The sequence below is a fragment of the Falco rusticolus genome, chromosome 4 (assembly GCF_015220075.1).
Source record: "Falco rusticolus isolate bFalRus1 chromosome 4, bFalRus1.pri, whole genome shotgun sequence".
Taxonomy (NCBI): domain Eukaryota; kingdom Metazoa; phylum Chordata; class Aves; order Falconiformes; family Falconidae; genus Falco; species Falco rusticolus.
The window spans coordinates 34,020,324-34,034,593 of NC_051190.1; the positions used below are offsets into that span (position 1 = coordinate 34,020,324).

Here is a 14,270-nt window from a genome sequence, read left to right on the forward strand (position 1 = left end):
GCGGTTTGGGCCCCTGCCGCGCTCCGCCGCCTCCACCCGCCCCTCAGCGCCGGCCGGCGGGCGGGGCAGCTGCCACGCGCCGGTTAGCCGAAGGCGAGCGAGCGGCGGGCGCCGATTGGTTGCCGGCGGGTGGCGGCCGAGCGCCGATTGGTTGGTGCTGGGCGAGGCGGCGGTGCCGTCGTCCTTGCCCTGAGGAGAGCTGGCGGCCGCGGGTCCGGTCCCGTTCAGTGCGGCCCGGTGGGCGCCGCCGCCGCCGCCATCGTCGCCATGTTGTGCCACGGGGAGGGCCTGCTGAGCTCCCTCACGGCGCTGCTGGGAGCAGCGCTGGCGCTGAGCCGCAGCCCGGCGCTGGCCTGCCTGCTGACGGCCGGCCTCTACCTGGTGCTTCACCTCTTCAGCCTGGAGCCCGCCGCGCCTCAGAGCGCCCAGCGCGTCCTGCGGCCCCGCGGCACCGCCGCGCGCATCGCCCACCGCGGCGGCGCGCACGACGCGCCCGAGAACACGCTGGCGGCCATCCGACAGGTCAGCACGGCGGGGCCCCTCCCCGAGCGAGGCCCTCCTCCCCCGGCCCGGCCCGGGCCGGCCCTCTGGGGGGCGCTGGGAGCGCGTCGGCCGCGCCCGGCCGCGGAGGGACGTGCCGGGCCAGGGGCGAGGTTGGCGCTGTGAAGTAAAGCTGGCAGGCGCTCCGCGGGGAGCGGGCGAGCCCCGGGAGCCTCCCCCCCCCGGACCTCTGGCGGCTGAGAGACTGAAATCGGTGGGCGGTAAAACAAGCCTGTGGGTTGTGTTTGATAATCTGCCTTTTCAGCAGGTACCAGGCCTCCGTCACCCTGAGTCTCTTCAGCGGCTCCCGACTGGCCGCAGGAGGCTGTGTGGCTTCAGCCCTTCATCCCCAAGCAGATTCGGGACAGTTTGATCAGATCTGAGCCTTGTGGAAGCTGTGTTTTACCCTCCCTGCCGATGGATATTTTAGCACTGTAGCAATAACGAAGCACTGTATTTTGCTGATGTATGTTGCAACACAATATAGAGTGGTCAGCAACCTAGTAATAAGGGGGGGTTGCCTTTTAAGCCTTGAAGATCTGTAATGCAAATCCACAGTTACGGGGAAAATCTGGAATAGGGAGATCTTCACTGGGTGCAGCCCTGCCATGAAACTGCTGCCTCATCTATGGAGCATCTGGTGCAGCCAGGGTTCAGAATCTGTTTCTGAGAATCATTTGAAATGGTGATTAGCAGCATTTAAAATGTAGTGTATTTGTGATGGTAGGATCTTGCTGCTTTGTTGGTTTCTTTGGTCGAGGTTTGTTCTGATAAATTCTGAAGCTACGCAATAGAGACCTTTACTTGGCTGATACCTCAAGAGTAACCTCTAGTGCATACCTGGCATTTGTCTTTCAGGTGCGTTAGCCCTTTTCACAGAAGGGCACTTGGCCTTCAGAACAATTCATTTGCTTGCGGTTCACTCAGTTGCTTTTCTGAGGAGTTACTGGGAAAGAGCTAGGGCAGGAGCAGGATGTATGAAACGTTCTAAGGCAACCCAGCTTCTTATTGCTCTCTGATATGGGGATTCCTCAGATAGGAGCAGGGATTTGCCTACATATAGTATTTAGCACAAGCATGGTAAGTGGTGCTTCTGGGAAGTGTTGCACCTACTGCTTATGGTGGATCAGCTGTGCTGCACACTACTCTTAAAGGAAATACTGCACCTGTGTGCCATAAAAAATGGGATGATGGCTTTTCCTTGTGCAAGCAAAGACTTTATGCTCTGATGTTCTCGTCTGATTCTGGCTTCTAAGTGTTAATCTATAAATTATCTAAACTGTAGGCATTTGCTTCCCTTCTCTTAGAAAGTAAAATAACTTAAGGACTCTGGAGTTACTAGAGCAGAAGGAGAGAGAGTGGGATCCTCTTCTGCATTTTCATCCTGAAACAGTCCCCACCTGTGGAAATAGATTATATGCTTTCAATTGATCTACGAATGCTTCTCACAACTTGGATAAAACCTATTCTGTTTTGCAGATCAAGCTTACTGGAAACAACATTAATATCTTACTGTTTTTTACCAGAATACAAACTAATTAAGCTGTACCTATATTAAAATTATAAAGCTGTCTCTTCTGTTGTGTATGTGACTTTTTTTTTTTTTTTTTTTTTTTTAAGGCAGCTGAGAATGGAGCAACGGGTGTTGAGCTGGATCTTGAATTTACTGCAGATGGTGTTCCCATTCTAATGCATGATGAAACAGTAGAAAGGACAACTGATGGGTCTGGAAGATTGTGTGACATGACTTTTGATGAAATTAGGAAGCTTAATCCATCTGCAAAACATAGGCTACGGTAAATTAACTATTGCTATTCTGAAACTACTGTTTCAACAGTGGAAAAAAACATTCTTGAAGAAAATTATTAATTTGCTCTATCACTGAAGGAAATTTTTGTAAATTTAAAACTTAGTCCCATATGTTACTTCTCATTTTAATTTAGAAGTGTCTGAGGCTGTATCTTCTTACCCATCGTTGCAATGGGAACACTGAAGCAGAGTCAAGATAATTGGCTTTCAAGGACAAAATTCCTGGGCATCTAATGTGAAACAGGTTCATCTCTATATAAGCTTTGCCTAAACTGACTGCAGGACACAAAAAATATTGGGACTTTGATAGTATGTCAAAATTGGCTTGAGTAATTACTTCAAAAATTGATTTTATTCACATGTATTTCTTGACTGATTTGGTCTTGGGGGTTCTAAACATCAGGATTATACCTTTGAAAAGGAGCTAGACTGATTTCCTGGGTAGTCTTAGGTAGGAGTGATGACCCCAGTGGCAGATTAGGTCCTTTCCAGTGGTATACAGGAGAAAATATTTTTATACATTACTAAAATTTTGATAACAATGAAACTTCTACAGTATCTATCATAAGTGAATCCATTTTAGAGGAAGAACTTGTAGCATGTGCTCCTGAGACACTGCGTTAGGGTTTTCCAGACTTGTAAATGTACAACCCGTGAGTCTGTAGTACAAGTAGCGTCTTCCCCATCTGTTACTGGAAAGGTGATCGCCTGAACCACACAGCGAGAACTTCCACGTAGGCAGTTACTCCTGATCAGCTGTTGTTTGCTGTCACTTTATCAGGAAGAATTTATTGAAGTGTGAAGCTGCTTCTCCTGCATCCTCAGCTTATCTTTTTTCTTCTGCCAGGATCTGCATTTCTGGCTCAGGGCTAGGGAGCACAGTCAGACAGGATGAAGTGGGTGGGCAGGTGGGCAGCAGGTGGGACCGAATGCTTGTTTGTGGTAGTTGAGGAAGGAGATGAACTGAGGTTAGTGTTTCAGTGTGGGACACGGAGTCAGTGAGCGTCAGATTGGACCTTGGATTTGGAAGGATATAATTGTCTAGTGGGATTCTGGGGGAAAGAGAGAAGCGTGCATACCCCTCTACCTGTGCAGCCTTTTACTGGGTGAGAGAGCCACTGCTGCCATTGCTAGTGGTGCTTGATCCCACCTCTAATACTAGTGTATCAGTGAACTATGTTTACAAATCCCTATGGAACAGCTCTGTGTAGCTGGGGATATGTGTGCCCGTGTGTATGCACATTTGTGTTTTGATTGCTTTCCAGTGAGGAGTTCTCTGTTTCTACAGGAGCAAATTCCAAGGTGAAAAGGTGCCAACTCTGAGAGAAGCTGTTGTGGAGTCTATGCATCACAATCTCATTATCTACTTTGATGTCAAAGGCCATGCAAATCAGGTACCAATTGCTGTACTAAGGCACCTTCCTTCCCCCTTTCTTTGGGTTTCTAACCTGTTTTTCTGTTGGTCTCAAACTGGTATGTGTGGTACAGTCCCTTCTCTTCTATAGGTGGGACTGGGTCTGCTGTTTGTGTCAGCCAAAGCTGGGCTGCCAAAGCAAAGACTCTCATACCATTTCATTGTCCTGGGAAGCTGCAATTTAGAATTAGCATGAGGCTTGTGTGAAGAAGCAGGAAGCTTGTGGCTTGTGTGTGGAAGAACCAGGAAACAACAAAAATGAATTCCCTGCCTGTGCTGAGGGGAGCTAGTATCTTATCTTCAGCTTCCAACTAGGGATCCCACTGGTCTATAATTGGCATTACTGAAAGCAGATAGAGATGAGTAATCATTAACATTTTATGCAAATTAGAATATTTTTTTCTTTAGTGTAGCAAAATATGGAAATTTATTTTTTCCCCTTGAACTAAACCCTAGGTAGTACTTAAGAATTTTATCCACAGTGTATTTAAGGGTATTTCAAACATTGAGAATGCCACTTGTTGCTGTAAACAGAATCATGAAAAGGACCTCTGCTGCAAAAAACAAAATGTCATTTCTGTGTTAATGGTGTAAACAAGATGCTGTTTTTCTTCTCCTCCCTTTCCATTTCAACCTTGCTACCCAAAACAGGGAAGTATTTTTAAAGGGGATTATTCTAAAATGTGTAAAGTAAATAAGAATGTATGTATAAATGTAACATTTGTGTCTATCTCTACTTGGCAGGCCGTTGACGCCCTGAAACAACTCTACCTGGAATTTCCACGTTTGTATAACAGCAGCATAGTCTGCTCTTTCATGCCAGATGTTGTTTATAAGGTGGGATTTCCTAAAAGTTTCTTCAGGATTTTTTTTATTTCTGTCTGGGAATTCCAGTAGGAGAGAAAACTCCCAGTTCCAAAGTACTTTTGGGTTGTTACAATTGCCAAGACTTTTAAAAACAAATGTAGCACAATGCATAATCTTATTACAGCACTGGTGCTCATTAGATGCACATGGGAATCCTCAGGAATTCCCTCTGTTGTGAAAGCTACCTAGAAAAAGTGTGTTGCTCTTACAGTTGGCATACAGCCAGGCATGTGTGCAAGGTACCTGTTAAATAAACCTCCTATTTTGATGTAAATACAGGCTTTTGTTAAATTTGTTTCCTAATTCTCATTGCCAAGTCCATTTACTGTGTATTTTATTCCATTGCCTCTTATGCGATTTTTTTGAGCAGAGGAGCTGCTTTTTTATGTTTTAAGGAAAAACCTGTAAAATAGCATAAAACTTTACAGTTACTGCTTGAGTTACAAAAGGATCTGGAGGGGAAGGGGAGAAGGATTCTGGCAGAGCTGCAAATGCAAGCTAGCACTTTGCATCTAACCTCTTCCAGTTCATACTTAATGCAGCTTGGCCTTTGTATGATGTAGTAATTTTTAATTTTTTATTCCTTGCTGATCTTCCAGATGAGACAAGCTGACAGAAATGTTGTAACAGCACTAACACACAGGCCTTGGCAGATGAGCCATTTTGGAGATGGGACACCCCGTTTCAATTCCTCCTGGAAACATTACTTGTATATGATGATGGATGTCGTTCTGGATTGGAGCCTACACAGTTTCTTGTGGCGACTGTGTGGGGTTTCAGCTTTCCTCATACAGAAGAATTTTGTTTCTCAGTAAGTGTCAAAGCTTGCTAATACGTCAGGACGTATTATATTCTATTATATATATATGCCTTTTATATATATATACACACACCATTCTATTAGTATATAACGGTGGAATTAGCTTGGTATGCATTAGTATGTTCCATTTAATCTTGTGTAGGCTGTTTAGATAGGCTTTTCACCCTATGCTATTTATTGTTTTAAGCCTCTTTTTATCTGTATTTTTATCTTATGTTAAATCCTAAGTTTAATTGCAAAGTGAAAGAAAACTTGCTTTTGCCAGTTTACAGTAAGAAAACACAAAAAGATGACGTTGCAAAAGATTATGCACTGTCATTCTCTATGTGATAGCAATGTAAGACTAAAACTCAGTTGTAGCTTCAGCACTGTCTGCCTTAAATAGGGCAGGGTCAGGCTTCCTCTCACAGTGTCTTGGTTCCCTGCAGGGACTACGTGAGGCACTGGTCTTCCAAAGGAATTCAAGTGGTTGCCTGGACAGTGAACACATTTGCAGAAAAAAGCTACTATGAAAGCATCCTTGAATCCAGCTATATCACCGACAGCTTGGTGGAAGACTGCGATCCCCATTACTAAACCTTGAGCTTTGTAGACACCCCCCAACTCGCTAAACAAGCGATCTCACTTGGGCAGGGCTGAATTCACCATCGAGAGGGTATCCAGTAGTGTGGACAGGGCTGCTGACAATAGTTCTGGGAAAAGGAAGAGCAGTAGTTTACTTCTGTATGGTCGGATTTCAAATGCTGAAAACCCCTCAGCTGCAACACTGGACAAAGCTGAGGTGCAGCCATTCGCAGGGTGAGTAAATGGCACCGTAACATAAAAGGAGCAGATGTGACAAGCTCATGGGGCAATACCCCATGGCTGCTTTTTAATTCTCAGACTATTCCTTTGCTTTGTTTGAATCTTGATTATGAAGTCGTATCAACAATTTTTGGTGGCAAAACTTAAAATCGTACCTTAATTTTAGTAGTTTAAGCAGTCTGTTCTACAACTGTGTAATAATTTAAGGTTGACTTATGGCACCTTAAAAACTTCTACATTACGTTCTTAAAATGGAACCTGAAAATAATGGTGCCAAAATACAGGGTGAGTAAATTTCCCTCCTAGTGCATGGAAAGAGGGCTCTGCTGCACCTTGACAAGGAGAAGAGCCAGCTTTCCATGTTCAGCGTGAAGGCTATGGGAATTAATGAATAAAACTTGAGTATCTTCTTATCTTCCAGACTTATTAAAAGAACCGAGGGAGGATAGAAGATTATTTCTTCTAATGACACAGCACATGAATGTATTTATTTTTAAAAGCAAGTTGTATATTGAGTGCTGGCAGTGGTAGAACAAATAGAGGTGAAATGGCTTTTTACTTTGTTTATTGTTTGCATAACTGAAGGGCACTCACAAGGATACGTGGAAAACTAATCCAGATTGAACTTGAAATCAAGAGGGCCTGCAGTTGCATTCAAGAATCAGATGATAGCTCACAGTAGGGTGTTCTTGACCAGCTGTGCAGCAGCAGGTTGGTATAAAACTTTCTCCAAGGGGCTCTGGGTTTTTTGCTTGTGCCCCAAGCTAAATGTAAGCACAAAGAAACAAGAGTAAGGAGGGAGATTTTCCTGTCAGGATGAATGACAAGAGGCTCTCCCGTTCATGTCACTCATCTGCCCTCTGCTGCAGAACCGACAAACCTCAGCCTCCTGGTGCCCACCGCACAGCACATGTATGTCACCTTTCCTGCTGTGCTCTGCAGCTGCTCCCTGAGCAGCGCTGGAGGAGGCAATGACCTGTGCTCTCAGGAGTCCGTGTTTGTTGCTGAGCCCACAGTCAATATTCACAGCCAGACTCTACAGGGATACACCCAGAAAAACATAATAAAATTGAATCTGTGGTCTCGCATCGTGTATAAAGTTTGTCCTTTTTTCTGTCCCTTTGGTGGCTGATTTTGGGTTGTCTTTAACTGAAATTACGAGCACGAGGAAAAGATCTGTTTCTTTCCTGAGGCATTTTTATGTCTAAAGCAACAAGGGAGGAATAAACCAGGTGTTAGTAGAAAATGGGCTAAAAAAAAGAAAGTAAGTTATTGTGGCAAAGTTATGGCTCTGAATAAAAAGAAACTGCATCAAATGTCTTAAAGTCATGTATGATAAAAATCTCAATGGTATTGCTTCCAGTCTATCCTTCATTAGAAAAAATGTGTAAACTTTTTGTTACAAGCAGTAGTTTTACACAGATGAGTATTGTTAACTAATCACTCAAAAAAAGTTTGATAACTTCTAACACCAAAGCTGCTTTTGAGTGACTGTAAAAAACTAAAAATGGCTTAGAAAAGTGAAAATGGAATAGAAGCTTCCTGTATTTCACACAAGTTACTTTGCAGCTATTACAACATCTCTCATTAAAAACAACTACATTTGATTTCCTTCCATTTTTATTTGACTAATACTTTGCTTTTGGTTTAGATCAGATAAAAGCAGCTTGAACAATATAACTGGTATGAAAATATTTTTAGACCAAAGCTTTTATTTACAATTAGGCACAAGTTTCCTTACATTTAGCAGAGGCCAAGTGACCAGCTGTGGAGGGACCTTGACTGCACCGAGGCAAGGGCCAGTCCTGCGGGAAGGCTGACTAATGCCAGAATATCACCACTTCAGAACCTAACCAAACACGCAGGATATTCCCTACCACAGTAATAAACTACAGTCGAGATGCACTGTGCCATCTGTTCTATTTTTTCTTCCATTTAGGGGTACAAAAGGTGTTTGAATGGCTCTAGCAGTTATCAGTGCAAGCGAGTACTGCTTTCTGCAGAACGTCAGTCCGTGACTTAACCTTTATTATTGGTTCTGCCCACTCACGGTCAGAAATCTTTGTCACCATCTTCGTCTTCCCGCTGAGCTGCTTCTCTAGCACGCAGAGCGAGTGCCACGGCCTCAGACATGCCTGACCTGCTGCTGGGCTGGGATGGCTCTGCATCTGTTTTCCACAAAGGAAGTGGCGTTAACGGTGCTGATGTTGGTACAGCTGCCCCCAGTAAGAAGCCCTGTGCTACTTAAGTGTCCCACTTGTCAACTATTTGGAAAAGTTACATGTTTGTGTAAACCAGGAATAGTTCAAGCTACCACACCGTTTCCATAGCTTTTCTTACTCCAGACACACCATGTCCTAGCCACTCTACATCATCAATAACCTCTTAGCTCCACGCTAAGATGTTAAAAATCCCTCTAATGTGATGTAATATTCTTGCCTGTGCCTGCTGCTCCCGTAAGACAAAGTGCTCATTGCCCAAAGAAACTCAACTCACTGGTACACAGGAGCTTGCGATCAGCCTTCAGAACCGCCACCAACAGCACAAGCTACCAATATGCACATCCTACAGAAAATGTTTATCCCAGAAACCCAGCCTTTTTGTTTCGTCTTTATACACGATGCTAAAATTCTGTGCCTCTTACACCAAGCTCTTACATACTGTCTCTGTCCTACGCCAAACATTTTTGCTGAGCTGAGCTTCTCAGAGCTGCTTTCTGTGTTCAGCATCTGTTGCTTACCTAGCGGGAAGCCAGTCCCCCTCAAGATCCCAGCAGCACGGGGATACTGAAAACAAAATTCACAAGTAGATTTAGACCGGTGTTTCCCTGGTGCCTGTTACCTTGTATTTAAAGAGATGGCAGTTACCCGTAACAAAACCTCCAGCCCTTAGGCAGGTTTGTGAGCATGAGTACTCCAACAGCTACTCTGATTACATCTTTGTACCTGCTCAAATTAATCTTTAAGATTATTTCTATACACTTGGGATGACCTCTTTGTTCAACATATGCACACTGTCTCTATCATGCCCCAGGTTCTATATGGAGAAACCTAGCAAAGAGTTCCTTCTTTCGACCACCTCACCTCGCCATAGGGTGCATTTTCATGTCGTTCAGGTGCCCTCGTGGGGTAGCCTGGCACCAGCTGGCCAGGCTGCCTGTGCAGCTGGAACGAAGAGCTGCTCTGAAAGACAGTTTGTGCCGTTAGCAGTTCTGAGTCCTGGCTTCCAGTCATGACATGATCATTGCTACTCACACCCAAGGCTATCGCCCCTCCCTGAGGGAGGCGACTTCTCTACTAGCTCCACAATGAGATGATTCCGGCATCTCTTTTGAAATGTAGACTTAACAACTACGAGTGTAGCCACATTTTGTGGGCTATCAAACCTTTCCCTCAGGAGTCCCACCTGTGACCCTGAAGATGGCCAGTTCTCTAGTGTTTAAAACCCCCCAGCACACAGAAAATGCCCAGTCACTTTAAGCTCCCCTTTTCACAGTCAATATTTACTTATATTATCACATATGTATTTATATTTATCAATATGAGTATAAATTCAATATATCCATACCAATATTTGCTTTTTTAAATTTGTATTACCACATTAATGATGGCCATTCATACAGGGGGGTTTGCTTTTTTGGGGGAGAAGGGAGGAGAGCCTAACAAACCTTTTTCTTCACCAGTATGTTGGTCAAAGAGTTTTCACTCAACCTAAACAAAAACACAGTACAGTGCCTATATGCACACATTTGAACACTAATTTGATGTCTCAGCAGGCAGGACTGACTGACAAAACAAATTCAAGTCTAAGACGTTAGCTGTCTGTATTGAAGCGGTATGGGATTTAAAATGGGGTTAGGTCGAAGCACCCCGTTTTAGCTCAGCTGAAAAGATGGGGGGGGGGGGGGCACAAACCATAAACCCCAAAGGAAATCCAGAGTCAGGGGAGGAAGGCAGTCTCCTCCTTAGTCCAGGCAAGGTTCAAGTGTGGCCAAACCCTTTAGCAACCATCACTGCACATCTAGATTAGGAATTTTTTTTGCAGTTTCATAATCATAAATGATGTCTAGTGAGGGTACAGACTTCTCTGTATCTTTCCCAGGCTCAATTCCAGTTTGGAACAAATAGGTAACTTCCATGGTATCCTTTTTCTATCTGGAGTTAACTAGCAGTCAATCAATTTATGTGAAGCTTTAAATGCAGACATATCCCAAAATGGCAGCCTATTTGCAAGGCTGGAAGAACCCCACGAAATGGTACCAAGCACATAATTGAAACAGCAACATCTGGAACTACCAAACTGACCTGCTGGCCTTGTCCTCTTGCCACAGATGTGATTTGATTTGCCCTTTGCAGCACCCGTAGTACTTCAAGTAAAAATATTTTGTCTTTCCCTTCCTAAGGTCAAGACATATTTGATCATTAGCTGGAATAGACTAAACATTCTTGAGAAGCTCAAGGCCTATAAGTAACCATTAACCAGAATAATCATTAAAATTCCTTTTATTCTGAAATAATCTGTCTAGAGAAGGAGCTGCAGCAGCACAGCTTGAAGATAAAATTATTTGGCAACAACTCGATTTGTGAGTTAAGTTTCCCTGCAATTCCCATGGGGGAAGGCTCCCACCCTCCCTTGTATTGTCACAGAAAAAGCAGATTACAGCTCTACAATAGCAGGATGAGACAATCAACAAGGAAGCCAAATTAAAAAAATAAAATAAAGCTGAAAGTCAAACTTACATTAATAATTTGTTTACGTAAGAGTTTGGTCATGGTCTTTCTTCCTTCTATTATTTGCCAGTAAAGATAAGTAATAATTCTAAAAAAAAAAAAAACACAACACAAAGTCCAACATAAGAGCGCTCGTACCCATGAGTATTCTTCCTAGTCACTGTGTAAACAGAAAGTTATCTTGTTTATTTCATCCATTAAATCTATATGTACACATATCTATACATGCATATACATATATACACACACATATTAAAAAAAAGTATACATACAATTACACATGGCATGGCAAACCCATGAAATTACTTAAAACATTCTCTTGGAAAAGACCCAAAGATTTATGGACTTGTATTCAAGGCGAGAGGTCCAAGTCAAGTCAGTCAACAATACAAGGTGCGTTCCTGATAACAAACAGGAACCTCATGCTCTTACCCAACTTTGCGTCATTTGCTTAGACACACGCCTGGACCTTAAATCACAACGCAGAACAGTTACTGCTTCCAGGCCAACCCTGCTCCCACTAGAATGGATGGGATCCTGTTTTATGAGAACAGGTTTGGACTCTTAGGTGTGCACGACGCATGCCAGAAACATCAAGCACACAGCTACAACATCAAACCCTACCAGTGGGCTTGTTGCCTAACATGCGCAGGCTGGTTTTGCCAAAATAATTTACTTCAGCCAGTGGGGCGGTATGCAAATTTATCTGAGATTAGCTGGAAGCAGGCTGCAACCTACGTATTAGCAGCTCCCCATATGATCTGCTCAATTTAACATGCTGCTTGTACACTACCATGCTCTTCCACCGCAGTGCCCCTGCGGTAGTTCAGCTATTCTTTACATGGTATCATCTCCACTAATGACTCCACTGATGAGAAATGGTCAGAAAAGAGAAAGCAACCACCTCCCAAACATCTGCTTTTTATATCACTCAGGGTCCTAGTATACATCTGGCCTGTATTGCCTGTGCTTGTGAAAGCTTGCTCTTTCTCTATTGATTTGTTCTCCTCTGGGAAAGAAAAACACAAAAGGGAAAAAAAAAACCACCGACAAAGGAGAGGAAAAAAAAAACGCCCAAAGAAAAAAAAAAAAAAAAAGGCAATCTATCCTGCCAACTGTACACATCATGTTCCCTTGTGCTGACGTTCCCAAAGCTAAGAGTGCCAGTGGTAATAAGATCTGGAGCTTGGGCAGCAGTAAACTAGAAATATTCAATTAAAAGCAGTGTATCTTAGGGTTAGCATGAAGCTGGTTGTAAAGAGCTTTAGCATCCTAACATAAAAGGAATAGGTTTTATAAATTCTTTATGTACTTCAAATACACAGATTTCTAATACATTAACCATTTCTGATGCTTTAAAATGCACTTTGCAATTATTATTTTTTTTTAAACTGCTGTGCCACAGCCAGTTTTTTTCACTTCAGGTCCTTTTCCAGAGCTTTTCATTAGCAGGTACTTACAGAATAATAACAGAGAGGATGAAGAAGAAAAGTTCACTTGTAATTAAGTTATGGTAGATCCACACTACCCATTTGGAGGCAGTGTAATTTTCCAGTATTTTTATCCACTCAGAGACTGCAGCATACATAGAAGACAAACCTCGGAAAGGACCACATCCTTCTGAAGGTTTTAATCTGAAATAGTGAGAAAATAGCTACTTAAAGCTTCATATATTAGCCAGTCATTTACTTGACATTGTGATTTTGTACATCAAGATGCTTGTTAGTTTGCTATCGCCCTCTGCTCTCTTTGGACTCTTAGGAAACATCCATGATCTACGTTTGATTTTTAACTTGGGTCACTCTCCGGCCATTAAAATGCCCACCCCAGACTGCACAGTGAGAGGCAAGAGGCCCCGCTGCAACGGAGCTGTACCAAGCCCTGTGAACACCATCTTGACCTAAACGTAACAAGTCAATCACTGTAGTGCAAGCTACAGCAAATTGAAAAATCTGAATTTTCAAAGTTTCACCACAGGTGCTTAATGGAACCATCATTTCACCTTGCCTTTAAGGATGCGAGTGACTACAGATTTCAGTAACAACACAATGTGCTGAAGTAAGGCAAGAATCAACTTTTTCAGGTAGACTGAAATAGGGAAGTGGTGTTCGCTTTGAATCTGAACCACCCCAGTCTGAAATTCCCACTTGCCACCTGGAAATGTTTGCTCTGACATTTTCATCCACCTGGTTTCACATGTAGCCACCTGCCTCATTAAATATTGAAATCATGTGGCTGAGAATTGCCAAGAAAAAGAAAAGGGGTATCTATGCTGCCCTCCTTACTGGGACCAGACTTAAGACACACATAAACAAAGCAGCTTTAAAATACTGGTAACAACAGAGACGCATTATTGCAGAGGTTAGCACTCCCTGCAAAAAGAGCCTTTGAAATTCGTAAATAATCCAGAAGTGACCTCAACTGAGTTTTTCCAGGTGTTTCTCCACTGCAGATCCAGCGTGCCCTATAACAAATAAGTCCAGGAACTAGGACTAGGTCACAGACTTTTAAGAAGGAAAAGTAAAATTTGCTGTGAGATTTAAATAGGAACCTAAAATTTGAAAGCAACTCTGTTTCTCTTCCCACTTAGGACAAGTTACTGCATTAACCACATTCTGGCAACCTCCCTGAGCATATCTTGCTTTCAGAACACAGCACATCTCATTAACATCTGAAACCTTCCATTAGAAATTAATACAGCTTTTTCTATAGAAAAATGCAGATTCCTCTGCCTGGTACCAGGTCACACAGCATAACATAGTAAGCTTGAATGCCAGTGATCCTCCATACCTCCAGACAGTGACTCCAATGACAGACAGGACTCCAAGGAAGGAAGGGAAAAACAGTAGGAACATGAAGGATGTTGTCATTTGAGCAGTTCTCCAGACTTTGCGAGGGGGTTGGCAATTCATCATCAGACTGACCTTTACAGAGATGAAAGGTAAACGGACTCTTGGAATGGTGTTACCGGTGCCACTTCAACTTGGTTTAAGTCAATCTCACTGAAATTGCTGGTGGCAAGTGCTGGAATAGCATCTATCAAAAGTTTCCAAGAAATTCTTTTATATTAATTTGATAGATACACTGTAGTTTTGGAAAACTCCAAGAATCTTTAAATAGTAAGAGGCAAAATGAGGTTCTGAAAGGTTCTTCAGGACTTTATTGTAGTTTCCTTTTGTAGCATACCCAAACCCAGAGTTCAGGGAAGTCTGAATCAATTTTCCTAGCTATAGCTTTGTTCTTCTACATTATACACTACAAACTGTTCTATGACCCACCAACCAGT

At 43.1% G+C, this 14,270-nt stretch overlaps 2 protein-coding genes across 10 annotated transcripts in view; one reads left to right on the top strand and one right to left on the bottom strand.

The window, feature by feature from the left end:
• The first annotated feature begins 148 nt into the window (after positions 1-148).
• On the top strand, positions 149-7,342 carry GDE1 (glycerophosphodiester phosphodiesterase 1). Of its 2 annotated transcripts, none has more exons than XM_037383736.1 (6): positions 149-522; positions 2,161-2,336; positions 3,638-3,743; positions 4,508-4,600; positions 5,230-5,441; positions 5,879-7,342. In XM_037383736.1, exons 1-6 carry the CDS (start codon positions 268-270, stop codon positions 6,024-6,026), a joined length of 990 nt encoding a protein of 329 aa, XP_037239633.1. In that variant the 5' UTR covers positions 149-267; the 3' UTR covers positions 6,027-7,342. The 2 variants fall into 2 exon arrangements, with proteins under 2 accessions (XP_037239633.1, XP_037239634.1); XM_037383737.1 differs by lacking the exon at positions 149-522 and adding an exon at positions 610-754.
• An 815-nt stretch (positions 7,343-8,157) lies between these two features.
• Positions 8,158-14,270, bottom strand: part of TMC5 (transmembrane channel like 5) — a 33,462-nt gene continuing 27,349 nt past the window's right edge. For 4 of the 8 annotated variants that reach the window (XM_037383728.1, XM_037383726.1, XM_037383725.1 and 1 more), the window contains 6 exons: positions 13,775-13,908; positions 12,445-12,618; positions 10,994-11,072; positions 10,559-10,651; positions 9,338-9,436; positions 8,332-9,040 (listed from right to left, as the gene is read on the bottom strand). In XM_037383728.1, coding sequence (XP_037239625.1) covers positions 8,771-9,040; positions 9,338-9,436; positions 10,559-10,651; positions 10,994-11,072; positions 12,445-12,618; positions 13,775-13,908 — 849 coding nt within the window. In that variant the 3' untranslated portion in view covers positions 8,332-8,770. Of the gene's footprint in view, positions 9,041-9,337; positions 9,437-10,558; positions 10,652-10,993; positions 11,073-12,444; positions 12,619-13,774; positions 13,909-14,270 lie in introns of all 8 variants that reach the window. The other 4 variants (XM_037383730.1, XM_037383731.1, XM_037383729.1 and 1 more) reach the window with 4 other exon arrangements.

Excerpts from the sequence above, each read along its gene's own strand:
- GDE1 (XM_037383736.1), top strand. The coding sequence starts at position 268 with ATGTTGTGCCACGGGGAGGGCCTGCTGAGCTCCCTCACGGCGCTGCTG. Across the intron at positions 2,337-3,637 it reads TCTGCAAAACATAGGCTACG|GAGCAAATTCCAAGGTGAAA; the intron begins GTAAATTAACTA and ends CTGTTTCTACAG. Across the intron at positions 3,744-4,507 it reads TCAAAGGCCATGCAAATCAG|GCCGTTGACGCCCTGAAACA; the intron begins GTACCAATTGCT and ends TCTACTTGGCAG.